The sequence below is a fragment of the Bufo gargarizans genome, chromosome 4 (genome assembly GCF_014858855.1).
Source record: "Bufo gargarizans isolate SCDJY-AF-19 chromosome 4, ASM1485885v1, whole genome shotgun sequence".
NCBI classification, from domain to species: domain Eukaryota; kingdom Metazoa; phylum Chordata; class Amphibia; order Anura; family Bufonidae; genus Bufo; species Bufo gargarizans.
In genome coordinates this window covers 290,161,251-290,182,007 of record NC_058083.1, presented here as the reverse complement: position 1 = coordinate 290,182,007, position 20,757 = coordinate 290,161,251, and the positions used below count along the sequence as shown (strand labels likewise).

Sequence of the window (20,757 nt, the reverse complement as noted above, 5' to 3'; positions counted from 1 at the left end):
ACACTTTCCCAATAATCTGTGTGTCTAAAGGTGCAGCCGATCGCAGTAGGTAGCGCTCTTTCTCATACTTTGGAGGTTATTGCTGCATGTAAATGCAGAGCTTCACCCCCACGGAACATTGCCTTCCGAATAATCGGCTGTTCCTCGGGCCATGTAAACCTGTCTTTAGACAAGCTCTCTGGACCTGCACCAGATTTATCACAGGGGCGCAGGCTGGAGGATAAATGTGGTGCACTCTATACTAGCTTTAGTTTGACATACTTTGAAAAGGAAATTTACACCAGAATTGTGGTGAAATTTTGGTGCAAATTGGAGCAGCTTAGGGCTTGCCCTCTTTCAATCTATGCCACACCCTTTTCCCTTTAAGCCACACCCACTTGTCAAAGAAACATTCTCTACAACTAGATGTGCCAAATTGCACCACTTTCTGGTGCACTTTACACCAGAATACAGGTTCACTCACATTAGTAAATGTGGTCCATTGTTTATGAATTGGGGGTATCCATGAGGAGAGCACTCTTCCACTTAACCCTGCCCCTCAGGACTGTGATTGACAAACTGCTGTGTTTGCATATATACAAGGCGGATTGTCGGTCACTGCAGGGAGGGCCTATTTGTTTGGTGTATTCTTTCAGCAATATTACTAGTAGTGTGGACCTGTAGCTATAATATGCTGCTCCTACCGTTCTATAGACTCTTTGTGAAGAATTTGCAGCTATATGCGAAGATCCACAGGGCACTCACATTTGCATATTTTGGCTTATATTTTGTAAACCAAAACCAACAGTGGATCCTACAAAAAGAAAAATGTGTAATAGTGGATTTGGACCTCTTACTTGTTTTTGACCCATTCCTAGTTTGATTAACTAAGGATATTTTTGGTGCAGATTTTAGCCGGGATTCCGCGGCAAGAAAAAAGGCTCCAAAAATGGGTGCAGACCTTTTCCATTGACTGAAATGGGGAATCTGCATTTCAATTTACACAGTGCTTTTAAAAACCGCGCTGAAAAAAAAAAGAAGTGACACGTCAGACCACGTCAGATTAAAAACTGCATCCTAAAAAAACCTCAAGGAATTCTGAAGCACATTACGTATCAGGTTTTTTTCAGCACAGAAAGAACTAATACAAAATTAAATAGTGACTAAAAATACTACAGTGTGAAGGTGGCCTTGAGTGTGCGTACATGAAGGCCTAGTACTATAGTTATTCCGGACTGTGTAATGTATGTAGAGTACTGTAGTTCTAGCATCTTCATGGGGATGAGAGTCAGATTTGACAGGTTGGATGCTTATAATGAGTGTTTCAGACTAAAGCTGCGTGTTGGATATGGCTCAAAATCCCAGGAGCTAGGAATTCAACGCTGCTGACACTAAAGTTCATGGGTTGTTTTCTTTTCACATGTCCAATCTTCTTCTTGTCTGGTTCCCACTTGAAAAGTCAGACTTTTGAATTGTCTGGTCCTTGTCTACAAAAAAACAAACACTTGCAGCTATATAGAGGATAAAATATATATTTAAAAAAAAGCTTTTGTACCATGTGCTGCAGCGCCAGCTGTCAAGTGGTCCCATACCAGTCTGCGCTTACATTGCTGAAGCTGTGACATGGTGTACCAGCACATAACCTTTCCAGCTGTCCACAATGGTGATGATGGTATCTATGACATGTGACCGTTGTAGCTAGAGATGAGTGAATTTCTAAAGAATTTGTCCGGTCCGCTGAATTTTCCGAAAAAATTTGGTTTGATCCGAATTAAAAAACTGTTATTTCCTGGCTGCAGAGAGACTTTATAGTGGTGTAGAACACTGTGCCTTGCAGTAACACGCATAGGGAGTCTCCTGTGGTAGTGAAACAATACTGTGAGTATGAAATGTAGATGACAGGCGTCGCTCTTAGAATCAATGCACACTTCACTTATTTGGGCAGTTACTGACCAAATAACTCAAGTGTGAACTCAGCCTTACAGGTCAATGTTAGACCCAGGAATAAAGAACCGCGCAGAGGCCCAAGATCCTACTATAGCGTGAAAGAGCACACTCCTTTTACACCAGTTCACTGATTCCACATAGATTTCTACAGAACCCGTTCTATTAAATGCTTACACAAGTAGAACCCACCCCAACAGAGTGGAGTGGGTGTCAGCAGTAAGTTCGTGTTGACGTCACTGATTATTTTGCCCTTCCTCTGATCTGTCAGAACAATAACCCTCAAAAAACGGATTCTGTCTGTGGAGTATATGCCTCCACTCGGTCAGCATTTGGTCAGTAATCCATCAGTATTGCTAAAGCCCAAAAAAAGATGACCCGTGAATGGAATCACTCCTGCTTTTGGCTAACAAATCATAAGCCAATTCTGATGCAAAATAGGGACCATGTCATGCAGGCCTTACAGCTGTTACATAGACATGATCCATTGTGCATCTAATTTTTCCTTCCTTCTGACAGATCAGAAGAAGGGTCAAATAAATGATGATGTCAGCCAGGCCAAAAGGGTGGCCCAATGACTGTGGAGGTAGCAGCAGCATCAGGAGGCCACAGAGTGGCACAATGACAGTGTGGAGGTGGCAGCAGCAGCATCAGGAGACCTGAGTGGTGAGGTGGCAGCAGCATGAGGAGACCACAGAGTGGGGAGTTGGGTGGCAATACCAGTACCAGCTGAAGATGGTGGGTGAAAGAAGGAGCCCTTGGCATCAGACGTGTGGCATCAGGCGGGTGACAGCATCAGAATAGTATCCAGAAGAAACCGGCCTCTTTTGTCAAAGTGTTGGTGTGGCACCATGGATGATCTCGTCTGATGCATTAGGTATTGGTCGGTGGAAATCCTGGCTGATCCACGCCTGATTCATCTTGACAAAGATCTGTCTCTCCACATTTTGGGTGGACAGGCGAGTTCTTCTTGGGGTAACTAAACATCCGCTCTGATGCCACACTACTGGCCGGGCAGGACAGCTTTTCCAGGGCAAACTCTGCCAGTTGCGACCACAAATCCAGTTTGGCTGCCCAGTAGTCCAGCGCATCTTCAATGTGGGGTGGCAGGGTGCTGTCAAAGTATGCCACCACCTTCTGGTTCAGGTCCTGCTCCAGGTCTAGCTGCTGCTGCTGGTGAGTAGTTTCTTCACTAGGCGGGTGACAAAAGCTGCTCATCAGCGACTCTAAACTCAAGTTGCGGCTGATGGAGCTGGAACTGTTCCTACCCCCCCACCCTGCCACAGCAGCCATGGCAGAGGAACGTGAGCGCAGAGGGCTCCCCCGATCAGACCTGTGAGAGGATGGACGATGACGCAGACAGGCAGCGGCCAACTGACTGCATGGAATGTCTCGATAGTAGTTCATATTGTCCTCCCTCTCAGCGGGTGTAAAAAAAAGGCCCCCATTTTGGACCGGTAGCGAGGGTCCAAACCAGAGGTCATCCCTCTGCCGAATGCTGACAATTCAGCTGTCACTACGCAAGCAAGTGAGCATGCATCAGGCCATTTGTGCAAGTGACTCGGAGGGACCCCCTGCCTCCATCTCCACTGCATACTGCTACTGTGTGTCTGGGTCCTCTCGTCTTCCTCATTGCCCTGTAGCTCCTCTGGCTGCTCCTCCTCTCCTGTCACCCGTGTATAAAAACCACCCATTTCGCTACACATTGCTTGTGCTCAAATGTCCGTGCCCTGCAAATGTGGTATGCTGGAGGGGAACTGTGAATTGTGGAGGGTGAGGACACGGTGGAGGATGAGGAAGCAGAGGTGGACATTGTCGCCGGTGTAGCTGTGCAGGAACCACATTCACCCAGTGAGCCATAAAGGACATGATTTGTCCCTGACCGTAGTTACAGCTCCACACGTTGGCACTGCTGTGCACTTTGGCAGACACTGACAGGCTCAAGGACTGGCCCACCTTCTGTTCTACATACGTGTGCAGGGCTGGTACTGCCTTTTTGGCAAAGAAATTACGGCTTGGGACTCTCCACCTCGACTCGGCACAAGCCATCAGTTCTCTGAAAGGTGCAGAGTCCACCACTTGGAAAGGGAGGGACTGCAGCACCAGCAACTTGGCCAGGAGCACATTCAGCTTCTGCGCCGTTGGATGAGTGCACGCATACTGTGGTCTCTTGGCAATCGCTTCGGTGATTGATTGCTGACTAAATGATTGACGACGAGGAGCAGGAGCATCAAGACCAGCAAATGATGGGAAGGACAGACAGTTCCCTTCGGCTGAGGTGGTGGAGCCTTGACTGCCTGAAATTGGGTGCATGCCACTGGGTGATGCAGCGGTTGCTGCGGCAGGCTGGCCCACCACATTGGAGCCACGGTTCACTCAGGCCACTTTATGTTGATGCTGCATATGTTGACGCAGGGCCGTGGTGCCAACATTGGAACCCTGGCCACGCTTCACCTTCTGCCCACAGATTCTACAAATGTCCATGTTCACCTCCTCCAACGGCTTAACAAAAAACTGCTTAATTGGCGAGTAGGTGATTTTACCCCCCAACACTCTGCACTGACTGACTGCTACCGCCGCTGCTTCCGTGAACCCCTGCACCACTACTTTTTGGGCAGGTAGGCTCCTGCGAAGCGGGTGGTCTACCCCGGGCATGTTTGGCTCCCGACCTCCCACTGCTGCCACCCTGCTGACTCCCGGTCATGCTAGCGACTTGCTGGCTCCGCCGCTTCCTCATGGGCAAGCTGCCACCCTCTTCTCTCGATGATGATGAAGCCCCTAATTCACCCGGCTCCCAAGTGCGATCAGCTACATCATCATCAAGTACTGTCTGCACGTCACTGATGTCCTCCTCAGCGGTCTCTGGATTAGAAGCCTGACCGCTCGCAACACCAGCTCCCATGCCACTCTCCTCATCACTACTTGCCCGCCTAGCGGAGAAAGAGGCGGATGTCTCCTCCACATCTTGGCTGGCCAGTAGCTGCTGACTGTCCTCTAGTAGTTTGTCCTCGCTGTATAGTGGAGCTGAGCCCACAGCATATAATACTTGTCTGGCTAAGGGAACAGAAAAGAACAGAGGCAGGTTGAGGACAAGTGAGGGCACAGGGCCTGCTCCCGGGCCATGCCAACTAAGGGTTGTGTCTGACGAACCCACGGACTCTTGGCTGGGGGTGTCTGATGTCACTTGGAACTAAGTGGACGACGGAGTCAACCATTCAAGAACCGCTGGGTTGCTGGTCAAGACACGACCGCTAGATGACACCGGGAGCTTCAGGCCTCTCGCTGTGACTCCTGCTGCCACGCCACCTTACTCTGCTGCGACCTGTGCCTGCGCCAGAAACATTTAGGCCTCTGCCACTCCCCTGTGCAGGGCCTGGCACTTCTCTGTCTGACATATTGTTAGATCATGTAAATAAATACTCACTTCACCACACAACGGCTAATCAGCCCGCTTTTTTTCCCACTAATACGTGCCAAAGAAGGCTTTAGAACATATAACTGCACCGCTAAACAGCAAATAGACCCTTACTTTTTCCACTTATCATTCCACAAAAGGCTTTAGAACGGGGATGCTCAACCTGCGGCCCTCCAGCTGTTGTAAAACTACAATTCCCACAATGCCCTTCTGTAGGATGATAGCTGTAGTCTGTCAGTGAATGATGGGAGTTGTAGTTTTGCAACAGCTGGAGGGCCACAGGTTGAGCATGCCTGCATTATAACATATAACTGCACCGCTGAACAGCAAATAGGCCCTTGCTTTTTTCACTTATCATTCCACAAAAGGCTTTAGAACGGGGATGCTCAACCTGCGGCCCTCCAGCTGTTGTAAAACTACAATTCCCACAAGGCCCTTCTGTAGGATGATAGCTGTAGGCTGTCAGTGAATAATGGGAGTTGTAGTTTTGCAACAGCTGGAGGGCCACAGGTTGAGCATGCCTGAATTATAACATATAACTGCACCGCTGAACAGCAAATAGGCCCTTACTTTTTTCCACTTATACATGCCACAAAAGGCTTTAGAACATATAACTGCACTGCAGAATGGTAAATAATATATATTTTTTTGCCACTAATACACACCAAAAAGGGCTTTAGAACATATAACTGCACCGCTGAACGGCAAATAATATATTTTTTTTTTGCCACTAATACATGCCAAAAAGGGTTTTAAAACATAACTGCACCTCTGAACGGCAAATATATATTTTTTGCCCCTAATACACGCCAAAAAGGGCTGTAATTTTCTCACTTAACCACACAACAGCAAGTACTTTTTTTGTGCCACGAATACACGCCAAAAAGGGCTTTGGAACATATAACTGCACCGCTGAACGGCAAATATATATATTTTTTGCCACTAATACACTCCAAAAAGGGCTGTAATTTTCTCACTTCACCACACAACAGCAAATACTTTTTATTGTGCCACTAATACACGCCAAAAAGGGCTTTAGAACATATAACTGCACTGGTAAACAGAAAATAGGCCCTTATTTTTTTCCACTTATACACACCACAAAAGACTTTAGAACATATAACTGCAGCGCTGAATAGCAAATATATTTTTCTTTGACACTAATACACGCCAAAAAGTGCTTTAGAACACTTAACTGCACTACTGAACGGCAAATAATATATATTTTTTTGCCACTAATACATGCAAAAAAGGGCTTTAGAACATATAACTGCACCACTGAACAGCAAATAATATATATTATTTTTGCTGCTAATACACACCAAAAAGGGCTGTAATTTTCTCACTTCACCACACAACAGCAAATAAGCCCTTTTTTCCCACTAATAGAAGCCAAAAAATGCTTTAGAACATATAACTGCACCACACAAGGGCAAATAAGATGTATAAATATTTCCTTGTAATAAATCCTGTTAATGGCTGTATCAAACAGCACTTGCACCCCAATAACAAGAACGGTTCGCTGGAATTATAGAGCTGTATAATGGCAATTGTGATCCCCAGTCAGTGCTGCAAAGTGTAATAGGATTGTTCCTATTACCCAGGCTGTAAACTCCCCTACTGAACCCTGTTCTGCTTCAGTACTGTGGAATGATTCCTCCCTATCCTTTCCCTGAACTTCTTTACAGCAAAATAAAAGTTTTAAAGTCTTTTCTACCACTGTCCCTAGTGCCTGCTGACGTTTCTCCCTGCACTAAGTACACTAGAAAATGGCTGAATCCAAGATGGCTGAGGCTATTTATAGGGCTGGCTGGCTGCTGATTGGCTGCATGATGCATGGCATTGTGGCTGATCCCTTGTTCCCAGAGTTCCTTGCTCCATGTCCTAACACATGCAGTAGCCATTTTAGGAAAAAATGTGATTTGTTACCATGAAGCGTGGGGAAATTCATATTCGGTGCAAATCGAATTTTTCCTGAAATTCGGATCTAATTCCACTTCATCAACTTCGATTCGCTCATCTCTAGTTGTAGCCAATAAATGGATGAATGTACTATTATGCCTATTGCACACGACCATATGTATTTTGCAGTCCGCCAAAAACAGATGCGCAAAAAATATGGATGACATCCATGTGCTTTCCGTATTTTGCAGAACAGAACAGCTGGCCTCTAATAGAACAGTATTATCCTTGTCCGTAATGCGGGCAATAATAGGACATGCTCTATTTTGTTGCAGAACGGAAATATGGAATTACGGAAATGGAATACACACGGAGTAACTTCAGTTTTTTTTGCAGACCCATTGAAATGAATGGTTCCGTATACGGTCCGCAAAAAAAACTAACGGAAACTGAATGAAAATATGTTCGTGTGCAAGGGGCCTTATTGTCCGCATTACGGACAACGATAGTACTGTTCTATAAGGGCCAGCTCTTCCGTTCCACAAAATACGGAATGCACACGGATGTCATCCGTATTTTTGGCTGATCCGTTTTTTGTTGCGGAACGCAAAATACTTACGGTCCTGTGCATGAGCCCTTCTTCATTGAAATCTCTGAATAGAGCCACCTGCTATTTTTCTAATTTCTCTGTCCTGCTCACTGAGATGGAAGTACATGCTCAGTTCCATCCTTCAACTGGTAACCAGCTGCAGCAGAAAGTACATGCTCCCTGAGAAAGCGCACGCCCCCTGAGCTACCAGTCTGAAAAGAATCTAGCAGAGCAATCGCAGCAATGAATGGGGAGCTCTCTGGATCCATGTGAGGTACAGGGCTGGTTCTAGCTTTTGTTAGAAAGAGACTTTTTACATTAATCATGGGATAACCCCTTTAACCCACTCCAATAATTTATATGCATTGTTTTGTATTGTCTCAAGTTAAACAAATTAACCAGTAATGTAGGTCAGTTTGATTGTAGTGATTGTGTTAACCAAATGCCATATGCTACCTTTCAAGTCATTGAATTTTTTATTGTCTGTTTTATTTCATCAGTGTATTTGCAGGGTGTCAAATCCCATATCCTAAGCGTGAATTTTTAAATGAAGATGAACCAGAGGAAAAAGCTGACAAGGTATGTATTAGTCCCAGATACTGTACCTGCATATTAACCCCTTCACACATTTGTATGTCACTGTGCCCTCATTTTAGCAATGCCCTACCTCGAGTGGGCATACGGTTATATCCACTGAATAGCATGGGCATTGCCTGCAGAAAATCTTCTCTAATATACAGCTGGCTAGCCTTTGCAATGACTGGGATCTGAGCTACTGTACCTCCGATTCCTGATGTTGAACCCCTAAGGTGCCATCAGGACTGCCACAGCTGTATACCTATTTTGCCTACTTTATTAGTGACGGGAAGTAGTGATTTGGTATATAGTGACCAGATCATTTTTATCCCCCACCCTCACCCTCTCTCACTGGAGCACTCTTCAAACAGCTGATCGTCAGGGGTTCTGGGAATCAGACCCCCACCGATCAGATATTGATGACCTATCATCAGGATATGCCATTAATATCTAAATCCAGGACAACACTTTGGTCTAAAACACACAATATAAACAATGGTGCCATTGCTACCTTGAAATAATCTTATAAAAAAATTTTAGTAGTCCTCCAAAAATCAAGCTCCTATAGGGCTATATCGATGGAAAAATAAAGTTATGGCCCTTGGAATGTTGCAGCGCAGATGTTTTTGCCATGAAAAGTGCTATTATTGTGCTGAACCATAGACTAAAGGTAAAATATGAACTGCACAAAATTTGTAATGCAACAAACAATGGCAGAATTGTGTAATTTAATTGCTTACAAGAAAGAATTGCTAAAAGATAATCAACAGTTTAAAACCTAAAATAGTGCCATTAAAATATAGAGCTCATACCACAAAAAAAAACGTATGTGGTTGCCGAGAACAAACATCACAATCTTTGCAGACTGGGCCTGGAAAAGAGTCCCGGCCACCTGAGAAGAGTCATGGTTATTCATGAAGTCCTGCTCTCCTGCCCACCTGCTGATGGCTGACAGTCTTCTACCTAGTTTTCTCCCTTCCTCTCTAGGAGAGAACTGCCAGTCATCAGCAGATGGGCGGGAGAGCAGGAGATTATAATAACCATGACTCTTCTCAGGTAGATTGGACTCCTTTCAAGGCCTGTGCTGCAATGGTGAGTGACACACTGCTGACATCAGTATTTCTGTCACTATTTTATGATGCCATAAGTTAGGTCAGCATAAAGTTGATGACAGGTTCCCTTTAAGCTGTGGTTCAGTCCTCCAGACATATGTCAAACTCACTGGGCAACTGTGCCTGTGCCTTCATGTACATTTATATGACTTTTTTTATATCCAGAATCAACAGGCACAAAATCAGCACCAGCAGCAAGCAGCAAACCAACATCAGACAGCAGCTCAGCAACAACAGGTTCAGCAGCAGAATAGCAGTCAGACCAATGGTACAGGAGGAGCAGGAGCTACTACAGCAGCAGCACTCCAACACAGCCAAGACCCAGGACCTCCAAACAAGAAACCACGGATAGGGCCTTCAGCTGCTAATTCTGGGGGCCCCTCTCTAATGCCTTCTGATTATCAGGTACAGATGTATTACTGTGATCAGTGTTATAGGCCCTTTAAATACTTTTGTTTGGTAAACTGTGTTTAGCACATTATATATATAACTCTTTTTCTTCCCAGTCCTTAGAACCCATGTTCATAGGTGCATGCATTGCTTAGAAATATGAAGTTTTCAGATATGCAAATGAGCCTCTAGTAGCAATGGAGGAGTTGCCGTTACACCTAGAGGCCTTGCTCTCTTTGCAACTGCTGTGCCTTCTTCACTTAGATTGACATTGTAACACCTGGCACTGTCAATCAACGTGCAGAGGGCGTGGCAGTTGCAGAGACACCAGAACCTCTAGGTCTAACAGCAACGCTCCCGTTGCAACTAGAAACTCAGTTGCATATACTAAAAGATCGTTTTTCTCAGCAATGCAGGCACATATGAACAAGGGACCAACACAGTTGCCTTGAGCTGCCAAGCGCACATGTAACAGCTCAGCCAGTTTCACAGGTACAAAACTGCTGACAGATGCTCTTTAAAGTTTTAGGAATGGGGTCTGATGTTGTGTCTCACCCACAGTCTTAACTAACAGAAGTTCTGGCAGGCAACACTAGGTAGGTAGGTCTTCTGGCTCTCTAGCTGTCACTGTCTATGGATTTTCATGAAAACTAATTTGTGCTCTCTCGACTCTTACAAACAGTTTACATAATGCTATAGAGATATACTTATCAAAATGTGCCAGAATTCTGGTGCAATTTTGTCAGAGTGCTGTCTCAGTGAAAAGGCTTAGCAGGAAAGGGGTGTGGCCTACCAGAAAGGGGCATGGCTTACAATGCACTAATGTTCACCCAAAAATTCTGCAACATTTTGCCAAAAAATTCTGGCATTATGGAAGCCACCTATTAATTGGTATAAACAGACTGTCTAAAAATGTAATATGATTAGAAAATCTGTCCATGAAGTGAAAAAGAAGGACATATCCATCATATTGTAAGAATGTGTGTGTGTGTGTGTGTATGTATGCGTGTATTGCACACATTTTTTAGGCAGGTGTGGAAAGAATGCTTTCAAAAATAGAAGTCTTAATAGTTTATTTTTATCAGATAACCACATGAAAAGTGAATAAACTAAAGAGAAATCTAAATCAAATCAGTATTTGGTGTGGCCACCCTTCACTTTCAAAACAGCTTTGATTCTTCTTGGAATACTTGCCTAAACTTTTTGAAGGAACTCGACAGGGTGGTTGTTTCAAACATCTTGGAGAACATTTTCTAAAATGTAAAACTTCAAACTTGCAAGGAACCTAGTCTCTGAATAGGTGCTTAATGTCAGTTGTGGTAATCAATTCATATTGATTTTACAAATATGAAACATATGTGTTATTTACATTTATGATCCATTGAAGAGTTACCACCCATACTTCCAGTACATTGGGCTACCTGGGGTCAAAGTGTATAGCAGTGTTGACGCTCATCTAATAGTTTGTCCTGCATGCTCAGTCACTCTACCAACAATCATGTCTCCACATAGTGATCCTCTGTTCACTGCACAGCAGCTAATTGAAATAGCTATCTGCAGGGAAGAGATACATTTGTATTGGCTTCTGTGAGGTAGACACAGGGTAGAAAGCTATTTCTATTGGCTACACTGCAATGAACAGAGAATCACTATGCAGTGGCTGTGAGAAAAGAATGACTGATCATGTATGACCACCAGCACACAGCTCACAGCTGCTAGGAGGGGTTGGAAGTTGGTGGTTAATGTAAGCAGAACACACAAACGGCGAACAGGCTCTTTATTGGCCCAGGCAGATCACCACTATAGAGAGTATCATTTGATCCGTCAACAAGCATGAGCAGTTCCTACAGTTTCATTGTACACCACACCGGTGTCACTGCCAGGCCTGTCTCTGCCCCGACCTTTTCCAGGTGCTGAGCAGAAGGAAATCTGGCGCCTCAGCTGCCATTATGTGTCCTGCCATTGACAGCCAGCCAACATAGCCTTCGTTTGCAGTGGTGCCGTGAAAGAGAAACCATATTGTCTTAGCACGGTTCTGTTTGGGATCCAACAAGGCGAATTTGAGTATAGAGACCTTGTGGTGAGGGCTTCAATCCTGCTTTTGCTGTGGAGTGACACACTGCCCCAACTATTGGTGTGATGATCTGGGGAGCCATTGCATAGGACTGGTGGTCACCCCTGTTAGTTAGTGACATGAAAGGCATTACGTGCGGGACATCATGCAGCCACGTGTTTCCTCTCATGGCAGGGCTTCCAATTGGTATTTTTCAGCAGGATAATGCTCATCCACTCACAGCAAGGGTTTCCTAGAAATTTCTCTACCAGACTGCAACACTTTCTGCCTGGTCACCAGATTTATCACCAATCAACCATTTATAGGAACAACTGGGACACCAGCTTCAGTAACCTATAAGTGTGAAGGGTCTACAGGCTCAGCTGCAACATCTGGTCAAATGTGCCGCAGGATACCATACAGAACCTGTATGCCTCCATGTCCAACCGTATCTCATCTTGTATCCAAGCTAGAAGCGACCCAACAGTGTACTAGAGCCTCCTTTCAGTTATACAGTTTCCCCAATCATCATTTCACTCCAATATTGTAATCCCTATCATCATTGCATTCAGATACATAGTTTTATTTGATTTCAACAATTCCTTCTTGGTGCATAATTTGTTAGTAGATGAGTGTACAGAGGATAGTTTGACATAGGGAAGGGTTTGTACAGTAATATTTTCATCTTTGCATCTTGGATACTTGCCTTCAGTTGTCATGGTAGAGTTGTTCATATCAGCTCCCTTGGGCATAAAGCACATTTACCAAATTCACTGTAATAATTGCTGTAAACTACAACCTCTGAAGAGCTATCAAAAAACACAAGATGGCTTTAGATATCATAGAAGAGCAAATGTTCTGCTGTCCTCATAAATAATGGATGTTTTCAGTTGCTCAGCTACCTCACACACTTTATGGCAACAGAAAATAACCCGCTGCTTATATTGTTATGGCACATCATTGTAGTAATGAGGTAGACTTATACCAGTGCAGCAGATGAGCAGTGCACCAGTCTATCCTTCAGTGCACTATGCAACAGATTCACCAATAGGGATGCACAATCTATTGATGGATCTTCAATAGTCTTAGAAACAATTTAGGATCATCTCAGGTTACTGCAATTTACGCTATTGCAGCAGCTGTGTTGGTCCTGTGTATAGTGGTTAATATTTATTTTGTTTTGCTGGTTTCTTAGCGATTGAAACAGTCGGCTGCTGTAAATGAATAAAAGGTCAGGGATAAATGATGACAAAGCATTCAGAAAGTGGCAGAATTTTTTGTGACGATTCAAGATTGCAGAATTAAAAAACTATGGGGGTAATTTACTAACCAGAAATTGACCTATATTAGGCATATTTTTGGCGCAGATTGGAGCACAAAGGTCCTTTGTGCCACAATCTGTGACTTTTCCTCACTCTCGCCAGGTCTAAAAAAGTAGGCGTGGCCTGGAGGAGAAAGTTGCAGGTGTAACGCCCCAGAGGTGCATAACCACCTCTACACCTCCCCACTGTCTTCTGTGGTTGACCTTATGTCATCCCCTTTGTTTATTACCAGGTACTGCACATTGTGTATTTGTATTTCTTACTTTGTTACTGTTAACATGTAATGTACCTGGTTCACCAGCAGATGGCGGCACTAATGGTAGAGCTATTTTGCATAGAATGGAACCCTTCTTCCCATTCTAGCTCTCTCTAAGAAAGGGAGGAGTTTAGCTATTTAGAGTTAGTCTAGCCTATCCCTTCTAGGGGAGGGGGCAAAATAGAGTACCCCCTCCTTGGGGAAGGCTGTGTCCATGCCAGCAGAGCACCAGCTCTGCTGGATCCAGAGGCCAAAGCCTGAAGACTCTGAAGCCAGAAGATAGTTCCCTGGACAAAGCTAGAGTCAGAATAAAGAAAGAATTTGCAGCATACAGCCAAAGGAAAAGCTTCCTATTTAATGTTGCAGCATACAGCCAAAGGAAAAGCTTTCTATTTAATCCTGTTAGCACAGCAGAGCTAAAAAGCAACAGATGTAGCAGAGCCAAGTGTGTTTGCCTGCCAGAACTAATGCCAAAGCCTGCTGGTAACTAAGACAAGGTTGGAAAACTGTTTCAGGTGAACGTTTATGCAAGTAAAGCTGCTGTTCAACGTTATACAATGTCTGGACTCAATCATTTCTTCAAATCCCTCAACTATTTCCCCTATTTGCTCTGCTTCGGATGAAAACTCCTGGGGGCTGGCTTATCCAGGTAGGAGCACCGTGACATGTGCAACACCGTTAAGGGACATTTAGGCCACTTTGGCATAACCTACACTGGGTACCTCCATATCACTAAAAGGGGCCCTGTGCCCTTGTTGCTTCAATGCAACTGGCGTCACGACAAAAACACTAAGAAAAGACCCCTTGCCATCTGTCGGATGCTGCACAGGCCCGTCTCATTTACCATTTTCTACGTCTGTTTTAGGTGTAGAAAATGGTCTAAATGTAAGACAGCTAGGAAGCTGTCTTATATTTCGAAGCAGCGGTGGATGAGCTGAAGTTATGTAGGGATTGGCGCCTGTACATAACTCCTGTGGATCCACCCGCCAGCTATAGGGGATATTAAGCGCTGGTCTTAATAAATAACCCCCTATATTACTATATGAAAATGTGCAACTATTTACAATGCAGTACATGTGGATGGTTTCTTTCAAACCACGTAGTGGAAAAAGAAATCCTAATGGAATTCAGTGCATGCTGACATTTTTAAATATGCTTCATCCTCATTCTCTGGCAGATTGTCATTGGGGATTGCACCCTTTGCAGATCCACAGCAAAATCTGTATATAGCACAGATTCACTGAAAATGTCCACCATGTCTGGCTTTGGCCTCAGTGTCATTTACATTTACAAAAGGTATTGTTGCCTGTTGGTTTGAAAAGTCATCACATGTTAAGACACCTTAGAGAGAAACTGTCACCTCTCCTGACATGTCTGCTTTACTTGCTTTCCCCATGTAATAATGATTTTGGAGCATTTTGTTATGTTGTGTCATTCCTCTATTATTCCTACTAGTTGTTTATGAATGAACTGCCAGCAGTCTTCAATAAAGGTCTATCTGAGTGTGACCAGTAAATAAGGATTGTTATTATGTTGGGAAATGCAAGCAGTTACTAAACCAGACATTTCAGCTGATAACCTCAGGATGTAAAGTAAAGAATCCTTGTAAGTCACTGAGATATTCTACAACCTCATAGTTCAAGCCACATAGTTGGATACTGATTGTGCCCATGGCCTTTAAAAGGAATGCATGTGGGTGAAGGTTATTCAGGATGTTTGGAAAATATTGTTATCAACCTTATTGTAGGGCTTATGCAGACAAATGTCTGCGTGTATGCTCATGTATGTCATTTTGAAAAATAAGAGTGCTACTGTCCATTGTCAAGTGTTAAAGGGTCATAGAAATAAATAAAAAAATATAAAAACATCCTGCATGATATTATAATTAAGTACTCAGGGGTGCATTGCCACATTTATGGAAAAAAACAAAAACATAATAGCACTCACTTAACACTAAATACAAAGGGGTGGATCTGTAGTATACACTTGTATAGGAACGAGCAGTCACATTGAAGTGAATGGGACAACTTCTTGTAATTACACCTGCTCACCCTTGCAATGTTGACAGCAAGCAGGTAAACAATGAAGGGAAGGCTGCACTGGTACAGCGCGCAGCTTTCTTTTCAACCAGCTGATTGGTGCTGCACATACGGAGTGTAAATGACCAATAACATAATATAGGAATTAGAGTAGGTCCCTGCCTGGACTGAGGTCACCTTGCTGGAGTAGGTGGGCTCAGATGTGTTCTGATCAAAATATATCTGCTAACCTCAGTTATTTATCATACCAAAATGAGTTATTAGTCTATACATAACCTATGTATTTAGTGGTATGTGAGGGATATGTTCTGATTGTTAAAAGGTCCTATGAATAGATTTTGTTGAAATGTGATATTATTGTATGGGGATTGTACTTATGCAGCAATAGATCATGTTCTGACCAGATTATAATATCTCTTTCAGGGTGGTTGTTCACCCTTTGGTTTGACCAATGGTGTGTGCAGTACAGGTCCAGTGGATACAGGTGTAGATCCAACTGCCGCAATGCACCGTGTACAGGCACCCATAGTGTGGTGCTTGACAATTTATATGTTGTATGTTCATTTCATTTGATGCTAGTTTAAAATGCAATAGCAAGTAATCACACATTTGTACACAATTGGGGGAGATTTATCAAAACTAGTGTAAAGGAAAACTGGCTTAGATGCCCATAGCAACCAATCAGATTCCACCTTTTGATTTTTCACAGTTTCTTTGGAAAATAAAAGGTGGTATCTGATTGGTTGCTATGGGCAATTAGGCCAGTTTTCCCTTACATCAGTTTTGATAACACTGGTTTAGATGTTAGTGGATGGAAAGGGGATGGAAACAGCAGCATATTGAAGTCTGTTCACTTTTCCTAGCTGACTCCTTGTTACCAGTCCTCGTAAGTTGTCCAATAAAAGACTCTTTCCGTTCTTCCCCATCAGATAAGAAGACTTGGCAGAGCACTTGAACATATTTTCCATGTACTGTAATATTAGACCTTTCTTACCTGTAGCAATAAGGCTACTTTCACACTAGCGTTCGTCGGTCCGCTCGTGAGCTCCGTTTGAAGGAGCTCACGAGCGGACCCGAACGCCTCCGTCCAGCCCTGATGCAGTCTGAATGGAGCGGATCCGCTCAGACTGCATCAGTCTGGCGGCGTTCAGCCTCCACTCCGCTCGCCTCCGCACGGCCAGGCGGACAGCTGAACGCTGCTTGCAGCGTTCAGCTGTCCGCCTGGCCGTGCGGAGGCGAGCGGATCCGTCCAGACTTACAATGTAAGTCAATGGGAACGGATCCGCTTGAAGATGTCACCCTATGGCTCAATCTTCAAGCAGATCCGTCCCCCATTGACTTTACATTGAAAGTCTGAACGGATCCGCTCAGGCATCTTGCGCACTTAGAAGTTTTTCTAAGTTATTAATGCAGACGGATCCGTACTGAACGGAGCCTCCGTCTGCATTAATATGATCGGATCCGTTCAGAACGGATCCGATCAAGCGCTAGTGTGAAAGTAGCCTAAATAGCCATTGCTGAAACTTTATCAAGCCCCATGTTAGTGAGGATGTTACTTGAGATAAGTATTGAGTTGCTGTGGGCTGTTGTATGTTGGCAACATTAGGTACAGAGGCTTTTGTAGAATTACTATACTGTAAAATATGTACAATTGTTTAATTTTAATCATTTTCTTTTTATAGGAGACCTTATATTTCAAAGCAATGCAGTGTTAGGGCTCATTCAAACGACCATATCCGTTTTTGCGGACTGCAAATTGCGGATCCGCAAAACACAGGTACCGGCCATGTGTGTTCTGCATTTTGTGGATCAAAGCATCCTTCCCTATGACAGAAATGCCTATTCTTGTCCGCAAAAACAGACAAGAATAGGATGTTCTATCTTTTTTGCAGGGCTGCGGAATGGAAGTGCAGATGCGGACAGCACACCGTGTTGAGGCCCCATTGAAATGAATGGGTTTACATCCAATCCACAAAATAGCGGAACGGATGTGGACAAAATAAAATACAGTCGTGTGAATGGGCCCTTAGTCTGAGGCCCGCATCACACTGACATTGTCTGTACACAGTGATTGGCTGTAGTGGTCACTTGTTGACATGATGTCACCACTGCAGCCAGGTAATAGGGCCCAGCATGGAGAACTGGAGTTATTGTGCAGGATCTGCCAGGTAAGTACTTACCAGTTCTTTATTTGAGGTTGATCTCGAAGGTTGTCCGGTTTTCTCCTGAAATTGGACAAGCACTTTAAGCCAGTGGGGTTTGTTAGGACCTATTATGTTTCTGTTCAGTGAAAACAGTGGAAATACATGATGGAAAAGTGGAAATAATACATGATGGAAAAAAATCTACATGTATTTTGGGACAATGGGGCAAATTCATGGAAACCATGCCATGATCGTTCATCCCTGCTGTATGAATTACATAAAACTAAGGCCTCTTTTACACTTGCGTAGTCCGGATCCGGCGTGTACTCCACTTGCCGGAATTACACGCCGGATCCGGAAAAACGCAAGTGAACTGAAAGCATTTGAAGACGGATCCGTCTTCAAAATGCTTTCAGTGTTACTATGGCAGCCAGGACGCTATTAAAGTCCTGGTTGCCATAGTAGGAGCGGGGGAGCGGTATACTTACAGTCTGTGCGGCTCCCGGGGCGCTCCAGGATGACGTCAGAGCGCCCCATGCGCATGGATGACGTGCCATGCGATCACGTCATCCATGCGCCTGGGGCGCCCTGAGGTCACTCTGGAGCGCCCCGGGAGCCGCACGGATGGTAAGTATACTGCTCCCCACTACACTTTACCATGGCTGCCAGAACTTTAGCGTCCCGGCAGCCATGGTAATCACTCTAAAAAAGCTAAACGTCGGATCCGGCAATGCGCCGAAACGACGTTTAGCTTAAGGCCGGATCCGGATTAATGCCTTTCAATGGGCATTAATTCCGGATCCGGCCTTGAGGCAAGTCTTCAGGATTTTTGGCCGGAGCAAAAAGCGCAGCATGCTGCGGTATTTTCTCCGGCCAAAAAATGTTCCGGTCTGGAACTGAAGACATCCTGATGCATCCTGAACGGATTTCTCTCCATTCAGAATGCATTAGGATAAAACTGATCAGGATTCTTCCGGCATAGAGCCCCGACGACGGAACTCTATGCCGGAAGAAAAGAACGCAGGTGTGAAAGAGCCCTAACTACATAACAACAACAGGAAGCTCATGGTAAAAGGTTTTTGACCCCGATTTTGTTGCAGAAAACACACCAAAATCCTTGTCATAAAGTCTACTGAGTAAATATACCCTAAAGAGTGTTCAGTGACTTGTGGGGATTTTTAGCCTCAGTGAATCGTTTACATAAAGTGTATCAATAATGGCTATATTGTTTATTAACATTTTTCTCTTTAATTCTTGAAGCACTCCTCTTCACGACTGGGTTACCAAAGCAACATTCAGGGATCTTCTCAGCCCCAGAATACATTGGGTTATTCTACAACATCTCAACAGAGCTCACAGTACCATCAGCCTCACAGGTACTAGGGCAGGTGAGCAGTACGAAGACAACCCACAGCGCATGCACTAGTTGTAAGAACAGAAGTTCTAGGACGCTTTTTGTGGGCTATTCAGAAATACAATAGTGCCCTTTGGAAACTTCAGCAAGAGCGTGGAGACCGTCCCATCATTCATGATCTCCTTACACCTTCTTGCATTAGTTGTTGCAGTCACACTGGTGAGAAAATGTGACCTGCCAGCACTTGTGTATATATATATATTTTGTTTCCTTTTTTCTTTTTTTTTTTTTTAAGGAAGTATTCATCGTGCAGCTTTTCCATGCCGTAGCTGTGTGAAAGTGATTTAGCAGGCTGCCGAATGGAATTCTTTGTTGTATAAAGATAACCGCAAGCTTTCTAGCTGTGTATAGTTTTGTATATGTAAAATCAAGAGAAAACACAAATGCACCTTTTAAGCACTGTGTTCTGTTCACAGAGCATTGCAGTTTTGCATATGGATGTCAAGAACAAGAACTTTTTACTGTTCCAAATTTCCTATCTTGCTTTTATTTTATTTTTTAATTAAGAGAATTGTAAAAATAAATATCAATGAGCCTGCATCAGGAAAGAAGATATACATGCGAGATCCAACTCAGGAGTGGCTGGAGTAAATGGAACTGTAGTACAATTTATCTGTACAAGTCAAGTCAATCTGGGTAGACCTGAACCTCTGCTTTGCCAGCGCTTCATTCACCCTTGCGATAGTTTAACATTTGATTGCCAGACGTCTTTCCAGTGCATCATCCAAAGAGTTAAACTGCTTTGCAGGATGTAGGGAAATTCTGCAGTTCAATTTCTTTTAAACATATTATAGTTTGGCTTTTAATCTGCGTCGCATTATATGATACATAGAAGTCAAGACTGGATACCCCAACAGATGCATGAATATGTTTGGACCTGCCAAGTGTACAGATGACCTACAGGAATGACACACACCACTCAGGTGTGGAAAAAGTGGTACCACAACAACAATCTTTTTTAAGGGCGGTTCCCTAAGTTTATTAATTTGTACTTAAAGTACTTAAAGGCCATCTGTCAACAGATTTGTACCCATGAAACTGGATGACCTGTTACATGTGCGCTTGGCAGGTGAAGACATCTCTGCCGGTCCTATGTTCATATGTGCACACATTAGTAAAATAATGTTTTAATTTATGCAAATGAGCTTCTAGGAGCAACGGGGGAGTTGCCATTACACCTAGAGGCTCTGCGGTCTCTGCAACTGCCACTCCCTCTGCACTTTGATTGACGGGGCCAGGCCCGTTGCTCCTAAAGGCTCATTTGCATATATTAAATCATCATTTTTCTCAGCAATGCAGACACATATGAACATGGGACAAACACAGATGCTTTCAGGATGGTCATTCATTAAAAAGGTCATTCATTAAAAAGTCTCTGAAAACTCAATTTTAAACTTTAATTATTGTATAATGTACAGTTGTGCACCTTTATTTTCCTTTGCATTCAGATGCTGAAACAGACCTCGTCTCACAGTTGCAGTTAATACGGTGTATCAGTATAGCTTAAAGGGGGTTGTCCAACTTTGCTGAACAACCCCTTTAAACTCTGTTCACATTGACATTGTGGAAAAATAACACAGGAAACAATGCTGCACTATTCTGGTTATCAAAAAGGAATAGAA

General features: G+C 43.8%; 1 protein-coding gene across 3 annotated transcripts in view; it reads left to right on the top strand.

Moving 5' to 3' along the window:
* The window catches only part of CDK19 (cyclin dependent kinase 19), a 198,230-nt gene extending 177,967 nt beyond the window's left edge, over positions 1–20,263 (top strand). The window contains exons 11-14 of one of the 3 annotated variants that reach the window (XM_044288594.1): positions 8,330–8,408; positions 9,683–9,922; positions 18,982–19,109; positions 19,552–20,263. In XM_044288594.1, the coding sequence (XP_044144529.1) occupies positions 8,330–8,408; positions 9,683–9,922; positions 18,982–19,104 (442 nt within the window). In that variant the 3' untranslated portion in view covers positions 19,105–19,109; positions 19,552–20,263. Of the gene's footprint in view, positions 1–8,329; positions 8,409–9,682; positions 9,923–14,053; positions 16,220–18,981 lie in introns of those variants that run through there. The other 2 variants (XM_044288593.1, XM_044288595.1) reach the window with 2 other exon arrangements.
* Positions 20,264–20,757: the final 494 nt, after the last annotated feature.